This window comes from Pristiophorus japonicus, chromosome 3, assembly GCF_044704955.1.
Source record: "Pristiophorus japonicus isolate sPriJap1 chromosome 3, sPriJap1.hap1, whole genome shotgun sequence".
NCBI classification, from domain to species: Eukaryota; Metazoa; Chordata; class Chondrichthyes; family Pristiophoridae; genus Pristiophorus; species Pristiophorus japonicus.
The window spans coordinates 109,894,151-109,919,164 of NC_091979.1; the positions used below are offsets into that span (position 1 = coordinate 109,894,151).

Here is a 25,014-nt window from a genome sequence, read left to right on the forward strand (position 1 = left end):
TGGTTCCTCGATATATTGGTCTAGAAAACCATCTCTTATACATTCCAGGAAATCCTCCTCCACAGTATTGCTGCCAGTTTGGTTAGCCCATTAATATGTAGATAAAGAGCAGGAGTAAATGGGTACTTTTCAGAATGGCAGGCAGTGACTAGTGGGGTACCGCAAGGTTCTGTGCTGCGGCCCCGGCTGTTTACATTGTACATTAATGATTTAGATGAGGGGATTAAATGTAGTATCTCTAAATTTGCAGATGACACTAAGTTGGGTGGCAGTGTGAGCTGCGAGGAGGATGCTATGAGGCTGCAGAGTGACTTGGATAGGTTAGGTGAGTGGGCAAATGCATGGCAGATGAAGTATAATGTGGTTAAATGTGAGGTTATCCACGTTGGTGTTAAAAAGAGAGAGACAGACTATTATCTGAATGGTAACAGATTAGGAAAAGGGGAGGTGCAATGAGACCTGGGTGTCATGGTACATCAATCATTGAAGGTTGGCATGCAGGTACAGCAGGCGCTTAAGAAAGCAAATGGCATGTTGGCCTTCATAGCGAGGGGATTTGAGTACAGCGGCAGGGAGGTGTTACTACAGTTGTACAGGGCCTGGAGTATTGTGTACAGTTTTGGTCTCCTAACTTGAGGAAGGACATTCTTGCTATTGAGGGAGGGCAGCGAAGGTTCACCAGACTGATTCCCGGGATGGCGGGACTAACATATCAAGAAAGACTGGATCAACTGGGCTTGTATTCACTGGAGTTCAGAAGAATGAGAGGGGATCTCATAGAAATGTTTAAAATTCTGACGGGTTTAGACAGGTTAGATGCAGGAAGAATGTTCCCAATGTTGGGGAAGTCCAGAACCAGGGGTCACAGTCTAAGGACAAGAGGTAAGCCATTTAGGACCGAGATGAGGAGAAACTTCTTCACCCAGAGAGTGGTGAACCTGTGGAATTCTCTACCACAAGAAGTTGTTGAGGCCAATTCACTAAATATATTCAAAAAGGAGTTAGATGTAGTCCTTACTACTAGGGGGATCAAGGTGTATGGTGAGAAAGCAGGAATGGGATACTGAAGTTGCATGTGCAGCCATGAACTCATTGAATGGTGGTGCAGGCTCGAAGGGCCGAATGGCCGACTCCTGCACCTATTTTCTATGTTTCTATGTAAAGTCACCCATGATAACTGCTTATTGCACACGTCCTTAATTTCCTGTTTGATGCCATCCCCAACCTCCCTACTACTGTTTGGTGGTCTGTACACAACCCCCACGAACGTTTTCTGCCCTTTGGTGTTTCGCAGCTCTACCCATATAGATTCCACATCATCCATGCTAATGTCATTCCTTACTATTGCGTTAATCTCGTCTTTAACCAGCTACCCCACCTCCTTTTCCTTCCTGTCTGTTCTTCCTAAATATTGAATACCCCTGGATGTTGAGTTCCCAGCCGTGGTTACCCTGGAGCCATGTCTCCGTAATCCCAATTACATCATTTCTGTTAGCAGCTATCTGCGCAGTAAATTCATCCACCTTATTACGAATGCTCCTCGCATTGAGACTCAGAGCCTTCAGGCTTGTTTTTTTAACACTCTTTGTCCTTTTAGAATTATGTTGTAATGTGGTCCTTTTTGATTTTTGCCCTTGATTTCTCTGCCCTCCACTCTTGCTTTTCTCCTTCCTACCTTTTGCTTATGCCCCCTTTTTACTTCCCTCTGCCTCCCTGCATAGATTCCCATTCCCCTGCCATTTTAGTTTGCAGACGATACTAAAATTGGCTGTGTGGTTGATAATGAAGAGGAAAGTCATGGGCTGCAGGAGGATATCAATCTGCTAGTCAAGTGGGCAGAGCAGTGTCAAATGGAATTTAATTTAGAGAAGTGTGAGGTGATGCACTTTGAGAGGGCTAATAAAGAAAGGGTATACACATTAAGCGGTAGGCCACTTAATAGTGTAGATGAACAAAGGAACCTTGGAGTGCTTGTCCACAGAACCCTAAAAGTAGCAGGTCAGGTGGATAAGGTGGTTCAGAAGGCATACGGAATGCTTGCTTTTATTGGCCGAGACATAGAATATAAGAGCGGGGAGGTTATGCTTAAATTGTATAATACTTTGGTTAGGCCACAGCTGGAGTACTGTGTGCAGTTCTGGTCGCCGTATTATAGGAAGGATGTGAATGCACTAGAGAGGGTGCAGAGGAGATTTACTAGGATGCTGCCTGGAATGTAGAATCTTAGTTATGAGGACAGATTGGATAGGCTGGGTTTGTTCCCATTGGAACAGAGGAGTTTGAGAGGAGACCTCATTGATTTTTTTCAAAATATTGAAGGGCCTGGACATAGTGGATAGTAGGGGCCTATTTCCATTGGTGGAGGGGCCTATTATGATAAGGCATAGTTTTAAGGTGGTTGGTGGAAGGTTTAGAGGGGATTTGAGGTGGGACTTCTTTACACAGAGGGTTATGGGTATTTGGAACTCGCTGCCTGGAAGAGTGGTCGATACAGAAACTGTCATGCATTCAACTGTCGTTGTAACTCATGTATAAACTGACCTAAGTTGTACACCGTGAGAACACTGACCACTAGGTGGTGAACTTGTGGGAGACACTCCTAACCTGGACTTTCAGGTATAAAAGGGGAAGCTCTACCAACTTCTCCACTTCAGTGCTGGCTAATAAAAGTTACTGGTCAAGTATGGACCTCGTGTGCATTTGTACTGCATAGTAAGGACATATTATTGGCAACGAGAAACTGGGATTTAAACCACGCGAGCATGGCCACGAACAGCACAGACGAGAGGTACTATGTTGGTGACGATTGGAATGATTTTATTGAGAGTCTACAGCAAAGTTTCATCACTAAGGAATGGCTGGGACAGGATTCGGCCGACAAACGCAGGGCTCATCTCCTGATGGTTTGTGGATCCAGGACGTACTCCCTGATAAGGACCTTCTAGCGCCAGAGAAGCCGGCGTACAAGACTTTTGAAGAGCTCAGTAAGTTGATCAGGGAACACTTTAAACCGGCGAGCAGCATGCACATGGCGAGACACCGGTTTGACACGCACCGGCGGCGAGAAGGGCAAAGCGTTCCAGACTCCGTGGCTGACCTCCAGCGACTGGCGAGCCTATGTAAGTTCCCAGATGCATGCAGAGCGGAGATGCTGCGAGACTTTTTTTATTGAGGGCATCGGGCACGGTGTGGTTTTCAGGAAACTGATTGAGACCAAAGACTTGACCCTGGAAACGGCGGCTTTGATGGCCCAGACATTTATCTCAGGGGAGGAAGAGACCAGAATGATGTTTGACAAAAATCTTGGTTTAAATGCAGCAAATGGACAGGGAGTCAACATTGTTAATGCGGCGCACAGTTCTCCAGGCAGACAGGGGCAATCGGACATGCTCGAGCATGTAGTTGAACCCAAAGGGGGAATTCAACAGAGACAATGGCTAGATGAACGGCGATTCATGCCATCGCAATGGACAATGCGGCCAGTAATGGGGCCATCAACACCTGTCAGTGGTGCGCTTAAGGACAGTTACAGAGACAGTCAGAGATGATCGACTGGTAATGGACCTTTTGTTTCCAACAACGGCTCATGTTGGAGGTGTGGAGGCAAACACACAGCCAGAGCTTGCAGGTATCAGCAATATACCTGCAGAAACTGCAACGTCAGTGGTCACTTGGCGCGTATGTGCAGGAAGCCTGCAGCCAGGTTGATGTACGAGGAGGACGGGCCCGTAAGCCCTACGAGGCCAAATAGACACTGGGGGAAGTCGCTGGAAGCTGAAGTTCAGCGAGTTCATGTGGAGCACATATACAGTTCATACACCAGGATGCCACCGATAATGATGAAAGTGCTCCTCAATGGCATCCCAGTATCAATGGAGCTAGGCACGGGGACCAGCCAATCCCTGATGAGTATCAAACAGTTCGAAAAGCTGTGGACGTCCAAGACCAGGAGGCCAAAATTAGTGCCGATTGACGCACAGCTACGGACATATACAAAGGAGATCATTCCGATGCTAGGCAGCGGCACGGTAGTCATGACCCACAAAGATTCGGAGAACAGGTTGCCACTCTGGATTGTGCTGGGGGACAGTCCCGCACTACTGGGGAGGAGTTAGCTTGCTGTCATGAACTGGAAATGGACCGATGTCAATGCAATTTCTTCTGTGGAGCGAATATCATGCTCACAGGTCCTGGACAGATTTGACTCACTGTTTCAACCCGGCATTGGCACTTTCATGGGGACCAAGGTAGTGATTCACATAAACCCGGACGCCAGGCCAGTACACCACAAGGCCAGAGCGGTGCCATACGTGATGCGGGAAAAGATAGAAGGCGAATTGGACCGCCTGCTGAGGGAAGGCGTCATCTTGCCAGTCGAATTCAGTGACTGGGCGAGCCTGATTGTGCCAGTGCTCAAGGTGGATGGGTCGGTCAGGATATGTGGTGATTACAAGGCCACCATCAATCGTGTGTCACTCCAAGATCAGTACCCGCTACCGAGAGCGGAGGACCTCTTTGCGACGCTATCCAGTGGCAAACTGTTTTCAAAATTGGACCTGACCTCAGCTTACATGATCCAGGAGCTGGCGAGTGAGTCGAAGAAGCTGACCACCATCACAACACACAAGGGGTTGTTTGAGTACAACAGGTGTCAGTTCAGGATTCGCTCGCCCGCTGCGATCTTCCAACGAAACATGGAAAGTCTCCTCAAGTCGATTCCAAGGACGGTGGTTTTTCAAGACGACATCCTCATCACAGGTTGTGATACTGAAGAACATCTCCACAACCTGGAGGAGGTTCTACGCAGACTGGAGCGGGTAGGTATGCGATTGAAAAAGGCGAAGTGCATCTTCCTAGCTCCAGAGGTAGAATTCCTGGGGATGAGGGTAGCAGCAGACGGGATCAGACCTACTGCGTCCAAAACGGAAGCGATCCAGAGAGCACCCAGACCCCGGAACACGACGGAGCTGCGTTCGTTCCTGGGCCTCCTGAACTATTTTGGTAACTTTCTTCCCAAATTGAGCACGCTGTTAGAGCCGCTAAACGTGCTCCTACACAAAGGTCGCGAATGGGTCTGGGAGGACAGCCAAGAAAGGGCTTTTGATAGAGCACGCAATTTGTTATGCTCCAACAATCTGTTAACGCTGTATGACCCATGTAAGAAACTTGTTTTAACGTGCGATGCGTCGTCCTATGGGGTCGGGTGTGTGTTGCAGCATGTTCATGCCAAGGGTCAGTTACAGCTGGAAGCTTATGCCTCCAGAACTCTGGCCCAGGCAGAAAGGGGCTACGGGATGGTAGAAAAGGAAGCGCTTGCATGTGTATATGCAGTAAAAAAAATGCACCAGTACCTGTTTGGCAGGAAATATCAGCTGGAGATAGATCACAAACCCCAAATGTCCCTTTTGGCTGACAACAAGGCCATAAATGCAAATGCGTTGGCCCGCATACAGAGGTGGGCACTCACGTTAGTCGCCTATGACTATACAATTCGGCACAGATTGAGCCATTTCACAGGCGCAAGGATGAACTCTCGATTCAGGCCGATTGCCTACTATGGGGAAACCGAGTAGTCATGCCCCAGATGGGCAGAGAGGTGTTCATCCGAGAACTCCACAATGAGCACCCGGGCATTGTCATGATGAAGGCAATTGCCAGGTCACACGTTTGGTGGCCAGGGATAGATGCAGACCTGGAACTTTGTGTTCACAGGTGCAACACGTGTGCCCAGCTGGGCAAAGCGTCTAGGGAAGCACCCCTTAGCCCCTGGTTCTGGCCCGCCAAGCCATGGTCATGCATCTATGTGGACTACGCAGGTCCTATAATGGGAAAAATGTTTTGGATTGTTGTAGATGCTTCCTCCAAATGGATCGAGTGTGACATTCTCAATTCAAGTACATCCTCTGCCACGGTAGAAAGTCTACGGGCAATGTTCGCCGCCCATGGTCTACCGGACATCTTGGTCAGCGACAATGACCCGTGCTTTACAAGCATTGAATTCCAGGACTTCATGGCAGGAAATGGTATCAACCATGTCAGAATGGCACCGGCCTCAAACGGCCAGGCGGAATGAGCAGTGCAGATAATCAAACAGGGGATGCTCAGAATCCAAGGGGGTTCCCTACAAAGCCGCTTATCATGCCTCCTATTGGCCAATAGATCCCGACCACACTCGCTCAAGGCTTCCACCCGCAGAGCTGCTAATGAAAAGGACACTCAAAACCAGGTTATCACTTATACACCCCACCATGAAAGAAATTGTTGAGAGCAGGCGTCGGTCACAATGTGACTACCATGACGGGAACGCGAGGGCACGATTTATTGATGTCAATTACCCTGTTTTTGTCCTCAACTATGCTGTAGGGCCCAAATGGCTCGCAGGCACTGTGATTGCTAAAGAGGGGAATAGGATTCTGGTAGTTAAACTTACCAATGGACAAATCTGCCGCAAACACGTGGATCAAACAACAAGGAGGTTCAGCAACCCCATAGAAGAAGCAGAGGAAGAACACGATGTAGAGTTCACTCCACCACAGGTGACCGAACACCGGAACCAAGTGGAGGAGTGCCCAGTCACTGTGGGCAGTCCGGACAGGCCTGAGGCACCGCAAACAGCAGACACTCAGGCCAGCGCCCAACAACCGGAGCCCCAACTCAGGCGCTCTACAAGAGTGCATAAACCACCAGAGAGACTTAACCTGTGATCCCAATAAGACTTTGGGTGGGAGGTGATGTCATGTATTCAACTGTCATTGTGACCCTTGCATAAACTGACCTAAGTTGTACACCGTGAGAACATTGACCACTAGGCGGTGAACTTGTGGGAAACACTCCTAACCTGGACTTTGAGATACCCACCTTCTCCACTTCAGTGCTGGCTCATAAAGGTTACTGGTCACAGAAGGACCTTCTCTCAAGTATGGGCCTCGTGTGCATTTGTACTGTATGGTAAGGACATATTAGAAACCCTCACCACTTTTAAGAGATGGTTGGATGGGCACTTAAAGTGCCGTAACCTGTAGGGTTACGGACCTCGAGCTGGTAATTGGGATTAGACTGGATGACCTTTCGTTGGACGGCGCAGATATAATGGTAAGTACGGCAGGGAATAGAATATGGCCAGGTTGATCTCGTGGACTAGTTTCGATTGCTTGGATGGGTCGGAGAGGAATTTTCCAGATTTTTTCTCCCTAAATTGTCCTGGGTTTTTATCTGGTTTTTGCCTCTCCCAGGAGATCACATGGCTCCGGTTCGGGTGGAGTGTAGAATGTTTCAGTAAAGGGGTGTCGCAGTTGTGTGAGGCAGACTGGTTGGGCTGGATGTTCTTTGCTTTTCCATCATTGTTCATAGGTTTATGTGTAACCTTTAGGGCTGCTGACCAAGGGCCGTGCTGCTCTATGTCGACCAGTGCGGACACGATGGGCCGAAATGGCCTGCTTCTTGCTGTAGATTTCTATGTTTCTATGTTGCCTCATGTGCTGATGGCCGAACCTGCCCCTGTACAGGTGCAGGAGGAGCAGTCTTTGGTGGGACTCTCATGGGCTCCAACACCCAGAGGATGTCGGCTAAAAGTATCTCAGCAAAGCAGTGAAGCTGAGCAGCCTGCCTCTACCTCTGCTGAAGCCACAGGGGTTGCATGATGTAGAAGTGGTAGGAAGAGGAAGATGAAAAAATTCTAGATGTACAATGGTATGCACACGGGTGTGTTAGGCAATCTTGCACTGTTAAGGTTATGTTATCAGGAGGCACATAAAATTACTTCTTGTACTACTTTCCCATCTTGCCTATTTTGCCTGCTGACTGGCAAGTGGCCTTGTCACTTGTAATGAATGGTAAGACATGACTGATGACTGAACTGCGAGCAATGGATGTGTGTGCCAGGAATGGTTTGGTCATTTTAGGAGTGCTATGTGGTTGCGGGCGGAGGGAGGGAAAGTTGTTTCAGCATCTGAGTGCTCGATGGGTGCACTGGTGCAACCTAACTAAATCGTGTCATTATGAGGCCATTCCGGGCAGCAATGTACACCGCTGTTAGTGCCATGTCCACATCAGGTTCCTCCTCCTGTTCCTTCTCCTCCTCCGAAGAGGTTCTACGCTCTGCTCCAATCCTCGCTGCTGCACTGTGTTGTGCAGAACGCAGCTTACCACAATCATTCTGGAGATCCTGGCTGGTATGTATTGAAGGGCTCCTCCAGATCTGTCCAGGCACCTGAAGCGTCTCCTCAGCATCCTGATTGCTTGCTCTATTACACATCTTGTCGTCATTTGGCTTTGATTGTAGTGCTCTTTGGCCTCAGAGCTTGGCCTCCTCAGCTGTGACTCAGTGGGTAGCACACTTGCCTCTGAGCCAGAAGGTTGTGGGTTCAAGTCCCACTCCAAGGACTTGAGCACAAAAATCTAGGCTAACACTCCAGTGCAGTGCTGAGGGAGTGCTGCACTGTCGGAGGTGCCATCTTTCAGATGAGGCATTAAACCGAGGTCCCGTCTGCTCTCTCAAGTGGACCTAAAAGATCCCATGGCACTATTTCGAAGAAGAGCAGAGTAGTTATCCCTGGTGGCCTGGCCAATATTTATCCCTTAATCAACATCACAAAAAACATATTAACTGGTCATTATCACATTGCTGTTTGTGGGAGCTTCCTTGTGCACAAATTGGCCGCCGCATTTCCTATATTACAACAGTGACGACACTCCAAAAGTACTTCATTGGCTGTAAAGTGCTTTGAGACGTCCGGTGGTTGTGAAAGACATTATATTAATCCAAGTCTTTCTTTTTCTTTCTTTCTTTCTTTCCTTAAGGGTGCCATCAGCCACGCCTTCCATGGATATCCCTGGTCTCCAAGCAGCCAGCCTGTAAGTCTGGGTCGAAGGGGCAAAGAGCTGAGGGAGGGTGGACTGGTGCAGGATGATTGAATCATGACAGCTCCCTGGGAATCTGGCACACACATGGATGATGATCTTTTTGTGGTTGCAGACGAGCTGCACATTCATGGAGTGGAAGCCCTTGTGGTTCACAAACATTCCTGGGTGATCTGGGGATGCCTTGATGGTCACATGTGTGCAGTCGATAATGGCCTGCACCTGTTCATGCCAGCCAGAGCTGCAAAGCCGAGCGCCCGCTCATTCAGACTGTCTTCATCGGTGGCAAAGTGTATATAACTGCCTGCCCTGGCAAACATGGCATCGATCACCTGGGTGATGCATTTGTGGGTGGTTGACTGCCAGATCCTGCAAATGTCTCCTGCAGATCCCTGAAAGAAGCCTGAGGCGAAGAAGTTGAGGACGATGGTCACTTTGTCAGTCACTGGTAAGGCATGTCCACGGTTACAAATGACTGCCATGACTTGACGTGATAGCCTGAGCCTCCTGAGGTACTGGCATTCAGTCATGTCCAGGAAGCTGATCCTCTGCTTATATATCCTGTGTTGGGGGTATCGCCTCCTGCGAGGTGCACCCCTGTGCTCATCCACTCTCTCCTGTGGAGCGGCAGGTCAGTGAAGAGAAGGCTGCTGCCGATGCCCCCTGCTGGTGCTCATAGAATCATAGAATGGTTACAGCACAAAAGGAAGCCATTCGGCCTGTCGAGCCTGCGACCTCACCTGAAGTCCAAGGTGAAACAGCATAAGCAGCCCCCATGCTAATCTGATATATGACAGATGTAAAGTCTGCTGAGAGTAACCTCCAAAGTTGTAGAAATCACCTACAAACTCCTGAAAGCAAACTCTCTGAACAAGTGGTGTGAGCAAAAGCCTTTTGAGGCAGGGAAGCAGGTGTGAGCTCTCAGTATTTATGGGATTTTTAGCCTGTCATTTGTTCAGTTCCCTCAGTTGCTGCTCTGCTCTCGCCTTGCTTTCACTGGCGAGGTTCAGGAAGCCCAGGAATCCCGTGGACATCCTTTATGACTGTGACAAAGGCAAACTATCCCTCCTCGTCCTTCTTGACTTGCCTGCAGCCTTTGACACGGTTGACCACTCTATCCTTCTCCAACGCCTCTCCACCATCGTCCAGCTGGGTGGGACTGCACTTGCCTGATTCCATTTTCATCTATCTAATCATAGCCTGAAAATCACCTGCAATGGCTTCTCTTCCTGCCCCCGCATCGTTATCTCTGGTGTCCCCCAAGGATCTATCCTTGGCCCCTTTCTATTTCTCATTTACATGTTGTCTCTTGGCGACATCATCCAGCAACATAGCATCAGTTTCCACATGTACGCTGATGACAACCACTTCTCTCGACCCCTCCACAGTCTCTAAATTGTCACACTGCTTGTTCTGGATGAGCGGAAATTTTCTCCAATTGAATATTGGGAAGACCGAAGCCATTGTTTTCTGCCCCGCCACAAACCCCGTTCCCTAGCCGCTGACTCCATACCTCTTCCCAACTTCTGTCTGAGGCTGAACCAGACTGTTCACAACCTAAGCGTTATATTTGACCCTGAACTGAGCTTTTGACCACAATCCACAGCATAACTAAGAACACCTATATCCACCTCTGTAACATCGCCCATCTCCGCCCTTGCCACAGAACATCTGCTGCTGAAGCCCTCACCCATGCCTTTGTTACCTCTAGATTTGACTATTCCAAAACACTACTGGCTGGCCTCCCAAATTCTACTCTATGTAAACTAGAGGTGTTCCAAAACCCAGTTGCCTGTGCCCTAACTCGCACCAAGTCCCACTCACCCATCACCTCTGTGCTCAAGGCTTCCGGTTAAGCAACGCCTCGATTTCTAAATTCTCATTCTTAATTTCAAATCCCTCCATGACCTCACCCCTCCCTATCTCCATAATCTCCTGCAGTCCCACAACCACTACACCACCCCCCAACCACCCTCGCCCCCGCCCCCGCCGAGATGTCTGCGCTCCTCTCATTCTGCCCTCTTGAACATCGTTGATTATAATCACTCAACCATTTGTGGCCATGCATTCTGTTGCCTAGGCCCCAAGCTCTGGAACTCCCTGCCGAAACCTCTCCGCTTTTCTACCTCTCTTTTTTTCTTCAAGACTCTTCTTAAAACATACCTCTTTGAGCAAGCTTTTGGTCACCTGTGGTAATGTCTACTTATGTGGCTCGGTGTCAAATTTTTATCTCATAATTCTCTTGTAAGCGCCTTGGGACGTTTTACTATGTTAAAGGCACTATATAAATACAAGTTGTTGTTGTTGTTGTTGTTGTTGTTGAGGCTCTTAATCGCCTCATAAATAGCTGTTAATTGCTTTAAATAACTAACCTGACTCTCCTGAGTGGGTTTCTCACTCGCAGCCGAACGCGGTCCAGTTAAATGTGGAAGCTGGCTTCCTGACGCGCTGTCAATTTCAGCGCTTTTAACTACCCATCTGCTCGCAAACCCATTCTCTCTGATGTTAAAATTTCGGCCATAGAATCTGATCTCCACAGAACCAGAAAAAATCCAAGAATTCCATTTAATGGAAATAAAAACCAACTTATTCAATTACTGTATATCAGTGGCCTGATGTTATCTGCTGCGTGGCATAAATACCTCTATTGGGTGTTAATAAATAGCTTATTCTCCAACTCACTATGAGCAATACCGTGCTGTGTAATAAAAATTAAATAGTGAATGAGTAATTGACCAAGAGATAGTATATATCGCTGCAATGAAATGACTTCAATTGACGTACAGATCTTACGTTACATAAAAATTATATTTTTCTATTCTTATTGACAAATTTAAACATCTCAGATAGATTTCCCACAATATATATCACAGAAAAGTAACCATATGTCAGAAACTTTCCAAAAACATATGGATCTGGTTACCAATCATAAGATGTATTACAACAGATGGCCTGGTTACAAAACATTTACAAAAAACAGCTAGCCTGGAGGTAGAAAATAATACACAGATATAAAACACAAAACTGAAGAGAAAATAGGATCTGCAGCCCATGAGAACAGAGTTGCTGCAGCACTTCCACCTCTATATTATTTCCAGTTTAGTTACATAGGATTTCCACAGCACTACTGTAATAGCATTCTCTTCATAAGAACATAAGAAATAGGAGCAGGAGTAGGCCATTTGGCCCCTCGAGCCTGCTCCGCCATTCAATGAGATCATGGCTGATCTTCTACCCCAACTCCACTTACCTGCACAACCCATATCCCTAGATTCCCTTAATATCCAAAAATCTATCAATCTCGGTATTGAATATGCTCAACGACTGAGCCTCCACCGCCCTCTGGGATAGAGAATTCCAAAGATTCACCACTCTCTGAGTGAAGAAATTTCTCCTCATCTCAATCCTAAATGGCCGACCCCTTATTCTGAGACTGTGACCCCTGGTTCTAAACTCCCCAGCCAGGGGAAACATTATCTCTGCCAAGCCCTGTAAGAATTTTGTACATTTCAATGAGATCACCTCTCATTCTTCTAAACTAGAGAATATAGGCCTAGTCTACTCAATCTCTCCACACAGGACAATCCCTCCTTCCCAGGAGTCAGTCTGGTGAACCTTTGTTGCACTTCCTCTAAGGCAAGTATATCCCTCTGGAGGACTGCGTTCTGTTCTGGGTACTGCACCTCAGGAAGGATACATTGGCCCTGGAGGGGGTGCAGTGGAGATGCACCAGAATGATACTGGAGCTTAAGGGATTTATATTATGAGAAGAGGTTGCATAAACCTGGTCTATATTCCTCTGCATCTAGAAGGTTGAGGGATGATCTGATCAATGTCTTTAAAATGATCAAAGGATTCAACAGATAGATACAGAGAAACTATTTCTCCTGATGGGGGATTCCAGAACAAAGTAGTACAATCTTAAAATTAGAGCTCGGCCATTCAGGAATGAAATCAGGAAGCCGCTTTTTACATAAAGGGTCCTGGAAATCTGGTACTCGCTCCCCCAAAAGGCTGTTGGATGCTGGGACCATTGAAAATGTCAAGACTGAGATTGATAGGTTTTTAACGAAAGGTCACCGACCTGGAACGTTGAGCCGGATTTTACCAGCCTTGGCGGGTCTGTGGTGGGCAATGTCGGTGGTGGGTTCTGGCCTCGCTGCTGGCTCCAGCCGGCTGTCCAAAATTATTTTCCCCTGATTGGACTTGCTAAGCCTGCCCAGCGCATTTCCTAGCCAACTGATAGAAGCAAGTCTGATGGCATCATTTGATGACACGTCATCAGCCTGTTTCCTTAAAGGGACCATACACAAATTAATTTTGACAGTCAGTGTTCTACAGTATTGAGGTGCTACAAACACTAATGAGCACTGCACCTAGGTTCTGCCATGACTCAGAGTCAGCACGCAGAGAGGTTCTCTTCCCTTCCAGTGGGCAGAAGAGACCTCCCTTGGAGACCAACACAGCCTGGATGCATATTGCACAGGAGGACACAAGCAGGGACGTCGTCAAGAGAACCAGGCTGCAATGGCGCAAACCTTTCAACGATCTCAGTAGATCACGAAATGTTACTGCAAAGCCACATTCCACCACCTCTGCTGTGCCACTCATCACATCCTCATCACTCTGCCTGCCCTACCCTATTCCTGCACACCGTTATTCACACCAACATACCATGCACCTCCACCCATCCCTCTCTATCTACATCGTCACTTCCCCATCCCACTAGCCACCCCTCACACTCGCCCTCATCCTAGTCCAATCATACCAACTAACAACATGCCAGGGTAGGCACTTGGGTGTTTTATGCAATGTTAATGTGGTGTTAAACATTGAAACCTTTATTTGGACACTTTATTTGGACAGATGTGTGTGCATCTTTGGAAGTGGCTTAGTGAGTTGCAGTGAATGGTGAGACATAACAGTATCCCCCGCAATGGTGATGAGTGTGAAAGGAATGGCTTGGTCATTGTGGGGATGCTTTATGGTGTTGGTGTGGGGGGGCAACCTGGCGTAACATGTGGCAGCCAGGGTCTGCAGCGTCAAGTGAAGTAAATGTATTCATGGTGAGCCCATCCCTGATGTCTCAGGCAGCAATGTGGTCAGGTGCTGATGTCCTGTGCAGCATCAGATGATTCTTGTTAATGCTGGTGGTGGTGTGCCGGGTGCTGCTGGTATTGGGGATGATCGTGGTCGGATTCCAAGGACCAAGGTGAGATAGTTTCAAGGGCACAGATGCTGATGTAATAGATGGCAGGTGAGCTTCAGATGACAGAAGCAATTTGTCAATGGTGAGAAAGGTTGTTTCAATGAGGTGACACTGGATGGAGAGTTTGTTCCAAACACTTGCAACCAGCATAAAGCTCAATTTGTGTTCCAAATGCAGTAAGCAACAGTTTCTGAACTTGGAAAGTGAACAGCTGTGAGATGGAAGCTTTTATAGCACATTTGCAGCTGTCAAGTAATGAGATGATTCCATAGCTATTCAACTGCCCTGCTTACCTGACGTGATCCCCGAGCAGTGTGGCGCCCATGGACAACCCGGTAAACTTTGAAGGTGAGCTAAAAATAGTTCTTAATCCTCTGTTAACAAGGTCATAGTGACCTGAATTGCCTCCCCCACCGTTGGCTGTCGGGTCTGCTCAGCGCTGACAGACCCGACATTTGGGAAAGGCGCATGGCAGCGGGTTGACAGTGGGGTGGCTACCCGCTGTCAAAAAAAAAACATTTTCCCACCTGACCCGCTGACCCCTGCAAAATTCTTCCCGTTAACTCTTTTGTTCTCTCCACAGATGCTTCCTGACCTACTGAGTATTTCCAACATTTTCTCTATGTTTCAGATTTGCAGTATTTTGCTTTTGATAGATTTATCTTTGGTTAAGGATATCAATGGATATGGATCAAAGCAGTCGAGGTACAGATCATTCATGATCCAATTGAATGGTGGAACAAGCTTGAGGTGCTGAATGGCCTCCTCTTGTTCCTATGCTCTTAATCCAATTCTCTTTTATAATGTTTCTCTCCTCTGGACTATTTCTCATCGCGCTCACTATTTAAATATGATGGATGAATTTCAAAATTTTTTACATAGTTAATTTTTTGAAAGGGTCCTGATGGCAGGTTCCCTGTAGTAAGGGCAGTCATTTTCATCCCTGTAATGAAGGTGGCCATCCTCAATTATTATCCATTGTACCATTGTATAACCATCCTTGCTTAATGAGTAATATAGATACACAAAAATTGGTTGATTGAAGTGTTTTTTGCATAGAAGGGTTGCAGGTGGTGACAAACCATTTGTGTTTTAAAGAATAAAATAGACTATTATAGGCTTCTTGTGAGAATGAGAGTCAGTTGAGGTACAGATCGGCCATGATCTAATTGAATGTGGGAATAGGCTCGATGGGCTGAATGGCCTACTCCTGTTCTTGTGTACCCAATTAGAATCATAGAGTCATAGTCATAGAATCATAGAAATTTACAGCACGGAACGAGGCCATTTCTACTCATCGTGTTCGCGCCGGCCGGCCAGCCGACCAAGAGCTTTCCAGCCAAATCCCACTTTCCAGCTCTTGGTCCGTAACCCTGTAGGTTACGGCACTTTACATGCATATACAAGTATTTTTTAAATGTGGTGAGGGTTTCTGCCTCTACCACCCTTTCAAGCAGTGAATTCCAGACCCCCACTACCCTCTGAGTGAAGAAACTTCCCCTCATATCTCCTCTAAACCTCCCCACAATTACTTTAAATCTATGTCCCCTGGTTGTTGACCCCTCTGCCAAGGGAAACAGGTCCTTCCTATCCAGGCCCCTCAAAATTTTATACACCTCAATCAGTTCTCCCCTCAGCCTCCTCTGTTCCAAAGGAAACAGACCCAGCATCTCCAATCTTTTGTCATAGCCAAAATTCTCCAATCCAGGCAACATTCTTGTAAATCTTCTCTGCATCCTTTCTAGTGCAATCACATCTTTCCTCTAATGTGGTGACCGGAACTGCACACAGTACTCCAGCTGTGGCCTAACCATTGACTCTGGATCAGTTCCTATGGAGTGGAGGGTAGCCAATGTAACCCCACTTTTTAAAAAAGGAGGGAGAGAGAAAACAGGGAATTACAGACCGGTCAGCCTGACATCGGTAGTGGGTAAAATGATGGAATCAATTATTAAGGATGTCATAGCAGTGCATTTGGAAAGAGGTAATATGATAGGTCCAAGTCAGCATGGATTTGTGAAAGGGAAATCATGCTTGACAAATCTTCTGGAATTTTTTGAGGATGTTTCCAGTAGAGTGGACAAGGGAGAACCAGTTGATGTGGTATATTTGGACTTTCAGAAGGCTTTCGACAAGGTCCCACACAAGAGATTAATGTGCAAAGTTAAAGCACATGGGATTGGGGGTAGTGTGCTGACATGGATTGAGAACTGGTTGTCAGACAGAAAGCAAAGAGTAGGAGTAAATGGGGACTTTTCAGAATGGCAGGCAGTGACTAGTGGGGTACCGCAAGGTTCTGTGCTGGGGCCCCAGCTGTTTACACTGTACATTAATGATTTAGACGAGGGGATTAAATGTAGTATCTCCAAATTTGCGGATGACACTAAGTTGGGTGGCAGTGTGAGCTGCAAGGAGGATTCTATGAGGCTGCAGAGCGACTTGGATAGGTTAGGTGAGTGGGCAAATGCATGGCAGATGAAGTATAATGTGGATAAATGTGAGGTTATCCACTTTGGTGGTAAAAACAGAGAGACAGACTATTATCTGAATGGTGACAGATTAGGAAAAGGGCAGGTGCAAAGAGACCTGGGTGTCATGGTACATCAGTCATTGAAGGTTGGCATGCAGGTACAGCAGGCGGTTAAGAAAGCAAATGGCATGTTGGCCTTCATAGCGAGGGGATTTGAGTACAAGGGCAGGGAGGTGTTGCTACAATTGTACAGGGCCTTGGTGAGTATTGTGTACAGTTTTGGTCTCCTAACCTGAGGAAGGACATTCTTGCTATTGAGGGAGTGCAGCGAAGGTTCACCAGACTGATTCCCGGGATGGCGGGACTGACCTATCAAGAAAGACTGGATCAACTGGGCTTGTATTCACTGGAGTTCAGAAGAATGAGAGGGGACCTCATAGAAACGTTTAAAATTCTGACGGGGTTAGACAGGTTAGATGCAGGAAGAATGTTCCCAATGTTGGGGAAGTCCAGAACTAGGGGACACAGTCTAAGGATAAGGGGGAAGCCATTTAGGACCGAGATGAGGAGGAATTTCTTCACCCAGAGAGTGGTGAACCTGTGGAATTCTCTACCACAGAAAGTTGTTGAGGCCAATTCACTAAATATATTCAAAAAGGAGTTAGATGAAGTCCTTACTACTAGGGGAATCAAGGGGTATGGTGAGAAAGCAGGAATGGGGTACTGAAGTTGCATGTTCAGCCATGAACTCATTGAATGGCGGTGCAGGCTAGAAGGGCCGAATGGCCTACTCCTGCACCTATTTTCTATGTTTCTATGTTATACAGTTCAAGCATAACCTCCTTGCTCTTGTATTCCATGCCTCGTCTAATAAAGGCAAGTTTTCTATATGTCTTCTTAACCACCTTATCTACCTGGCCTGCTATCTTCAGGGATCTGTGGACCTACACTCCAAGGTCCCTTTGTTCCTCTGCACTTTTCAGTGTCGTACCATTTAATGTGTATTCCCTTGCCCTGTTAGACCTCCACAAATGCATTATCTCACACTTATCCAGATTGAATTCCATTCGCCATTGTTCCGCCCACCTGACCAGTCCGCAGCTTTCTTCTTCATTATCAACCACATAGCCTATTTTAGTGTCATCTGCAAACTTCTTAATCATACCCCCAACATTCAAATCCAAGTCATTGATATAGACCACAAAAAGCAAGGGTCCCAGCACTGAGCCCTGCAGAAACCCACTGATTACAGCCTTCCAGTCACAAAATCACCCATCGGCCATTACTCTTTGCTTCCTGCCTCCAAGCCAATTTTGAATCCAACTTGCCACTTTGCCCTGGATCCCATGCACTTTTACACAGTCTGCCATGTGGGACCTCATCAAAAACTTTGCTAAAATCCATATACACTACATCATGCACACTGCCCTCATCGACCCTCCTAGTTACCTCCTCAAAAAATTCAATCAAGTTAGTCAGACATAACCCTTCCCTTAACAAGTCCATGCTGACTGTCCTTAGTTAATCCATGTCTTTCCAAAGAAGATTTATCCTGTCCCTCAGGATTTTTCCTAATAATTTTCCCACCACTGATGTTTGGCTGACTGGCGTATAATTACTCGGTCTATCCCTTTCTCCCTTTTTAAACAAAGGTACAACATTAGCAGTCTTCCAGTCCTCTGGCACCACACCTGTAGCTAGAAAGGACTGGAAAATGATGGTCAGAGCCTCTGCTATTTCCTCCTTTGCTTCTCTTAACAGCTTGGGATACATTTCATCCGGGCCTGGGGATTTACCCACTTTCAACGCTGCTAAGCCCCGTAATACTTCATCTCTCACTATGTTTATCTCATCTAATATTTCCCACTCCTGCTCCCTCATTGCAAAGTCTGCATCGCCCCTCTCTTTTGTGAAAACGGATGCAAAGTATTCATTAAAAATCATACCCACATCTTCTGCCTCCACACACAGATTTCCTTTGTGGTCTCTAGGTTTTTTAAAAAGTTGAAAAACAGGCAACTCAAAATGCCCTAAAAACCTTAAATTAATGGTTTCATGGAAAATAATGAACTAAAGAACCTTATAATGCTGTCAGGATTTCTCAAAATGCTTCACAACCAATAAATTTCTTAAAGTGCAGTCAATGGTTGATATACAGGCAAATGGTGTTACTTTTCAAAGTTGAAGAACATAACATACTTCTGACCCTCGTGTTCATTCAAATCAGTGTAAATTTAAAATATTTCAAGACTAGTAACATTTGGAAAATATGATTCCACCTAAAACAAGTTCCAAACGGAGATCTGAATAATGGACAAGTTGATTACCCTAAATAATGAGCCTGAAATTCCGATGTCCCCGGGCCCGTACGAAGTTTCTATAGACCCAGGAACGCATCGGAAATGCTGGTTTTCAGCGCGTATTGCCGATCTGTCAAGTTTCTGGCTTTACAGATCTCACGCATATTGGGAGCGAGGAAATTTGTAAGTGCAAATTTGCGATATTTACACGTACAAATGTCCTCAAAAATCTTGCGCCTGAAAAAGCAGGAACATAGCCTACTTTTATAGGCGCAAGTTTTTTAAAACACACAAAAACATATGAAGATAAATTTATGAAAACATATTTTATTGTTAAAAACTCTCCCCACAACAGTAAGTTTATTTTAAGGCATAATTAAAAAAACTTAAGAAATCGTGAAAATATATATATTTTAAGACATTAATAACTTTAATTTAAATGAATATTAAATCTGTAGTGTATATTTTCTATTGTTTATTAGTGTTTTGGGTGTTGAGGGGGTTTTTCATTCATACTAAAAGGAGCTTCGGGCTTACGAAACTCCTATTACCATGAGTGAGAATATACTATACCTGATTGGCTGCCCAGAGCCATGTGACTTCAGCTTCAGGCCTGCGCACGTCCCGACATGTACACGCTGCGATGCGCAGCAAGAGGAGGCCTGTGCATCGGAAAGTCGAGCGGGCGCAGCAGCTTCAGGTAGGTGCGTATTTTTTCTCTAAAATCTAGTCGAACGTCCGCGGGAAGGAGAAAACGGAATTTCTGGGCCATTCTTTCTTCATTCATACTTTTGTTGTAAAGTTAACTGCCATAAAAATTCAAGGGGCAGCACATCTCAGCTTAAATGCCAATATGTGCCTCCACCAATGCCCCTGCCAAAATTTGCAGAGGCTGGGGAAGATCCTGTGATGTAAATGTCTTTGATGGGCTTGGGCACATCTGGGATGTCCCCCCCACCGCTTTGGCCAGAGCCCCAGGGTAGATGGTGGATGCCAGGTTCTCCTCCCCTCCAGAAACATCCTGCAGCTGCTCCACAGATCCCCTAGGGAGCTGCCAGATAATGTGGACTCCATTTCTGCCCCTTAAATAGTCAATACAGCTGGTAACACCAGGCGTATCTGTGCCAACCGTACGCTGAGTCCCAAGGAAGGCCAAGCGCATTGGAATGACAAACTTTTGAGTTCCCACCCCAGCCCTGTGCCCCTCTTATGTCAATGGCCTCATAAGGGGTGGTGGAGACTTTATATATTTAGGTCCCTGGCCAGTTTACGACCATTCCTCTCGACTGCAGTAAAGTTACGGTGGGAGTCCACTGGCACAACCAAAAACTTTCAGGGCCAACGTCCTTAAGTATGTTCATGAATACTCACTCACATACTGTCCCAATCCCACTTCGCTTTGCAGTGCTGCTAACGTGGAGTCTCTGTTAACAGTGACAAGCACAGATCCAGTGAACATCTGCAACTTTATAAGTATAGGTGTAATAAGTTTCCTCTCACTAATGCACAAAAAAAGGCAATATTTAGAACTACAACTACTTGGGTTGAACTGCATATAATAGTGTATTAATGTTCTAATGTAACATTACATATTGAAATGAACACATTCATGAAAATGTACTGTCAAACTTTCAAAAACAATCAAAGGGTATTCAGCAATCCTGATAAAAGCCAGCTATAAAGATCAGTGACTTTTACAAATTCCAAAGACGTTCTTACCTTAGATTTTCCAAGCACCCACTTGTCTAGTCTTGCTTTCTCTAGAATAACAGTGCAGCTTTCACAATTACCAAGAGGTGCCTGATGTGCCCTAAAGGCAAGGTAGTAGTATCTAACAGATAGGGGAACAAAGCACAGGTGAACATTTCACAGGCTACGGATTAATAGTAACAAGAGCAATATTAATAACAAGAAAATTCTACAGGCAATCAAAACATATTTCAAGTACATGTAAGGGAATCACCCTTAGGGTCATCAACCAACAGTTTTCTTTGGGCAAAAACTAACATCTCAGCTTTTCAACAAACTTGTTATCCAATTTAACATAATTCACAACTCAATCATTTTAAATTGCAAATATAATAACATATACTTTCTTTGAGTAGTTCTTTGTCACATTATTTTCTCAGGGAATGAGGAACAATCATTGATTATCACCATCAGTCTCTAAATTTGATGTGAAAGAAAATTAATTGATTAATATTGGCAGTGTGAAACTAAATTTATATCACCAATGGAGTAGTATCATTATATGCTATGCATTAAGAAATTTTTTCAAAAATGTCACTATGAAGCACTATAAACTCATTTATACAAGAATGCAGTTCAAATTTGCAGTATGATCTAAAAATGTCCCCTCCATTTGTGTGTTCGATACACTAACAGGAAGGAAGAATGAAAGAAAAGATAAAGACTAACATTTATATAATGCCTTTCACAACCAACAGACATTCCAAAGCAGTTTACAGCCAATGAAGTACTTCAAAACAAATTGTAGTCACTGTTGCAATGTAGAAAACACGGCTGCCAATTTGCGCACAGCAAGCTCCAACAAACAGCAAGATGATAATGACCAGATAATCTGTTTTAGTGATGTTGATTAAGAGATAAACATTGGCCCGAGGAAGAAGCCCCGAGGAAATTCTCTCCTATGGGATCTTTAACCTTCATCTGAAACACTGGAACAGCAGATGAGACCTGGATTTACAGCTCATCTGAAGGATGGCACCTCCAACAATACTGCACTTCTCCAACAGTACACTGAGGTGTCAGTTTTGAGTTGATGCTCAGGTCCTGAAGTGGGGCTTGAACCCACAGCCACTCACTTATAGCAAAGGTTGCTACTAACCGAGCAAACTAACATTTTTAAAGGAGTAATAAAGTTACTTTTAGTTTAGATTCAGTTTCAATTGTACTATGGTTTTTAGTTATAGATTGTGTCTTCAACAGGACTGTAACAGTCTCAATGCAAGATAAAACAAATGACCGCATGACAGCCATACATACTGCACCCATAATTTAACATAATAGCTTAATGACAGGAAGACAATTCAACTGAATCTTCAGATTAGCTAACTTAAATGATTGTAATATGTTCCCTGCACATTTTCCACTTACATGGGAGTGCTATAGCAGGAAGTGGGTGGGGAATATGAAATGTAACAGCTCATAAATGGCTGCTGCTACTTCTTTTACGACTGACAGTTGTGGCTGATTGCTGGGAAGAAGATGGAGGGCAGAAGTTTCCTCCAGGATTTTGCCCACAATTGAGGGGGGAGGGGGGGTAGCGGGCTTGCAATTGGAAAATAGGGCAAAATTTGGAGCCAGGCCTACACCTCCTCCCTGCCCAGAGCTCCATTTCCATCTCCCGGCCTCCACCTGCCCATCCCCATCTGCTGAATGCAATTGCCAGTGGAGGGGAGGCAACTTCCCAGTCCAGTTCCCTCCTACCCACCCGTACTACCACCACTCCATGAGGCTGTCGAGTGAAATGTGGCGCTGGCCCAGGACAGCAATGGAAAGACCCTGAATTATGCCTAGCATAATTATGCCTCTGCTTCCAAAGGCACCAATACACTTATTTCTGTAGATCTCAATTGCAATGCTAAGGCTCATAAAGTCAGTAGGTTTCTGCATATATGGCCCGTTAAGATCGCTCGGTGCCTCTTTTGGTACGGTTCTGGCAATCCCACTGCAGCACCAGATGATTTACCAGTCTTGCAGAAGCTCGCTTCCTCTTAGTGGTGGGAATCCCATCTTGTGTAGGAATTACCCCGATCCAGGAAAATGGGTTATGGTGGAGCAGATGGGACAGGCCCACCATTACTCTACTCCAAAAAGGGAAATACTGCCCAGAATGTCATTGAGAGTCAAGTGCCAGAATTGCCCCTCAATGAGGCGACTCAGGTTGCATTGCTGGAGTAGCTGATCAGCGAGCTGCCTATTGGGAGTATGTTTTGCACTGGGAGCTCACTGATCTCATTTACATCAGAGCCACCAATGAAAATTCCATGGGGCCCATGCCGACTCCTCCAGGTGCTCCACCCAACACCCGGCCAATGAACACTCCACCTCGGGGGAACCTGAAATAGAGGGTGGAAACATAGAAACATAGAAAATAGGTGCAGGAGTAGGCCATTTGGCCCTTCGAGCCTGCATCACCATCCAATATGATCATGGCTGATCATGCAATTCCAGTACCCCATTCCTGCTTTCTCTCCATACCCCTTGACCCCTTTAGCCCGAAGGGTCACATCTAACTCCCTTTTGAATATATCTAACAAACTGGCCTCAACAACTTTCTGCGGTGGAGAATTCCACAGGTTCACAATTTTCTGAGTGAAGAAGTTTCTCCTCATCTCAGTCCTAAATGGCTTACCCCTTATCCTTAAGACTGTGACCCCTGGTTCTGGACTTCCCCAACATCGGGAACATTCTTCCTGCATCTAACCTGTCCAATCCCGTCAGAATTTTACATGTTTCTATGAGATCCCCTCTCATTCTTCGAAATTCCAGTGAATATAAGCCTACTCGATCCAATCTTTCTTCATATGTCAATCCAGCCATCCAGGAATCAGTCTGGTGAACCTTTGCTGTACTCCCTCAATAGCAAGAATGTCCTTCCTCAGATTAGGAGACCAAAACTGTACACAATATTCAAGGTGTAGCCTTACCAAGGCTCTGTACAATTGCAGTAAGATCTTGCTGCTCCTATACTCAAATCCTTTCGCTATGAAGGCCAACATGCCATTTACCTTCTTCACCGTCTGCTGTAACTGCATGCCAACTTTCAATGACTGATGTACCATGACACCCAGATCTCGTTGCACCTCCCCTTTTCCTAATCTGTCACCATTCAGATAATATTCTGCCTTCCTGTTTTTGCCACCAAAGTGGATAACCTCACATTTATAAGAACATAAGAACATAAGAATTTGGAACAGGAGGAGGCCATCTAGCCTCTCGAGCCTGCTCCGCCATTCAACAAGATCATGGCTGAAGTGGCCGTGGACTCAGCTCCACTTATCCGCCCGCTCCCCATAACCCCTAATTCCCTAATTGGTTAAAAATCTATCTATCTGTGACTTGAATACATTCAATGAGCTAGCCTCAAATGCTTCCTTGGGCAGAGAATTCCACAGATTCACAACCCTCTGGGAGAAGAAATTCCTTCTCAACTCGGTTTTAAATTGGCTCCCCTGTATTTTGAGGCTGTGCCCCCTAGTTCTAGTCTCCCCGACCAGTGGAAACAACCTCTCTGCCTCTATCTTGTCTATCCCTTTCATTATTTTAAATGTTTCTATAAGATCACCTCTCATCCTTCTGAACTCCAACGAGTAAAGACCCAGTCTACTCAATCTATCATCATAAGGTAACCCCCTCATCTTCGGAATCAGCCTACTGAATCGTCTCTGTACCCCCTCCAAAGCTAGTATATCCTTCCTTAAGTAAGGTGACCAAAACTGTACGCAGTACTCCAGGTGCAGCCTCACCAATACCCTATACAATTGCAGAAGGACCTCCCTGCTTTTGTACTCCATCCCTCTTGCAATGAAGGCCAACATTCCATTCGCCTTCCTGATTACCTGCTGCACCTGCAAACTAACTTTTTGGGATTCATGCACAAGGACCCCCAGGTCCCTCTGCACCTCAGCATGTTGTAATTTCTCCCCATTCAAATAATATTCCCTTTTACTGTTTTTTTTCTCTCAAGGTGGATGACCTCACACTTTCCGACATTGTATTCCATCTGCCAAACCTTAGCCCATTCACTTAACCTATCTAAATCTCTTTGCAGCCTCTCTGTGTCCTCTACACAACCCGCTTTCCCACTAATCTTTGTGTCATCTGCAAATTTTGTTACACTATACTCTGTCCCCTCTTCCAGGTCATCTATGTATATTGTGAACAGTTGTGGTCCCAGCACCGATCCCTGTGGCACACCACTAACCACCGATTTCCAACCCAAAAAGGACCCATTTATCCCGACTCTCTGCTTTCTGTTAGCCAGCCAATTCTCTATCCATGCTAATACATATCCTCTGACTCCGCGTGCCTTTATCTTCTGCAGTAACCTTTTGTGTGGCATCTTATTGAATGCCTTTTGGAAATCTAAATACACCACATCCATCGGTACACCTCTATCCACCTTGCTCGTTATATCCTGAAAGAATTCC

General features: G+C 45.8%; 1 protein-coding gene across 1 annotated transcript in view; it reads right to left on the reverse strand.

Moving 5' to 3' along the window:
* myo3b (myosin IIIB) overlaps window positions 1-25,014 on the reverse strand; it is an 839,677-nt gene that overhangs the window by 337,694 nt on the left and 476,969 nt on the right. The window contains exon 26 of the mRNA XM_070874695.1: window positions 20,558-20,669. Within this exon, the coding sequence (XP_070730796.1) occupies window positions 20,558-20,669 (112 nt within the window). The remainder of the gene's footprint in view (window positions 1-20,557; window positions 20,670-25,014) is intronic.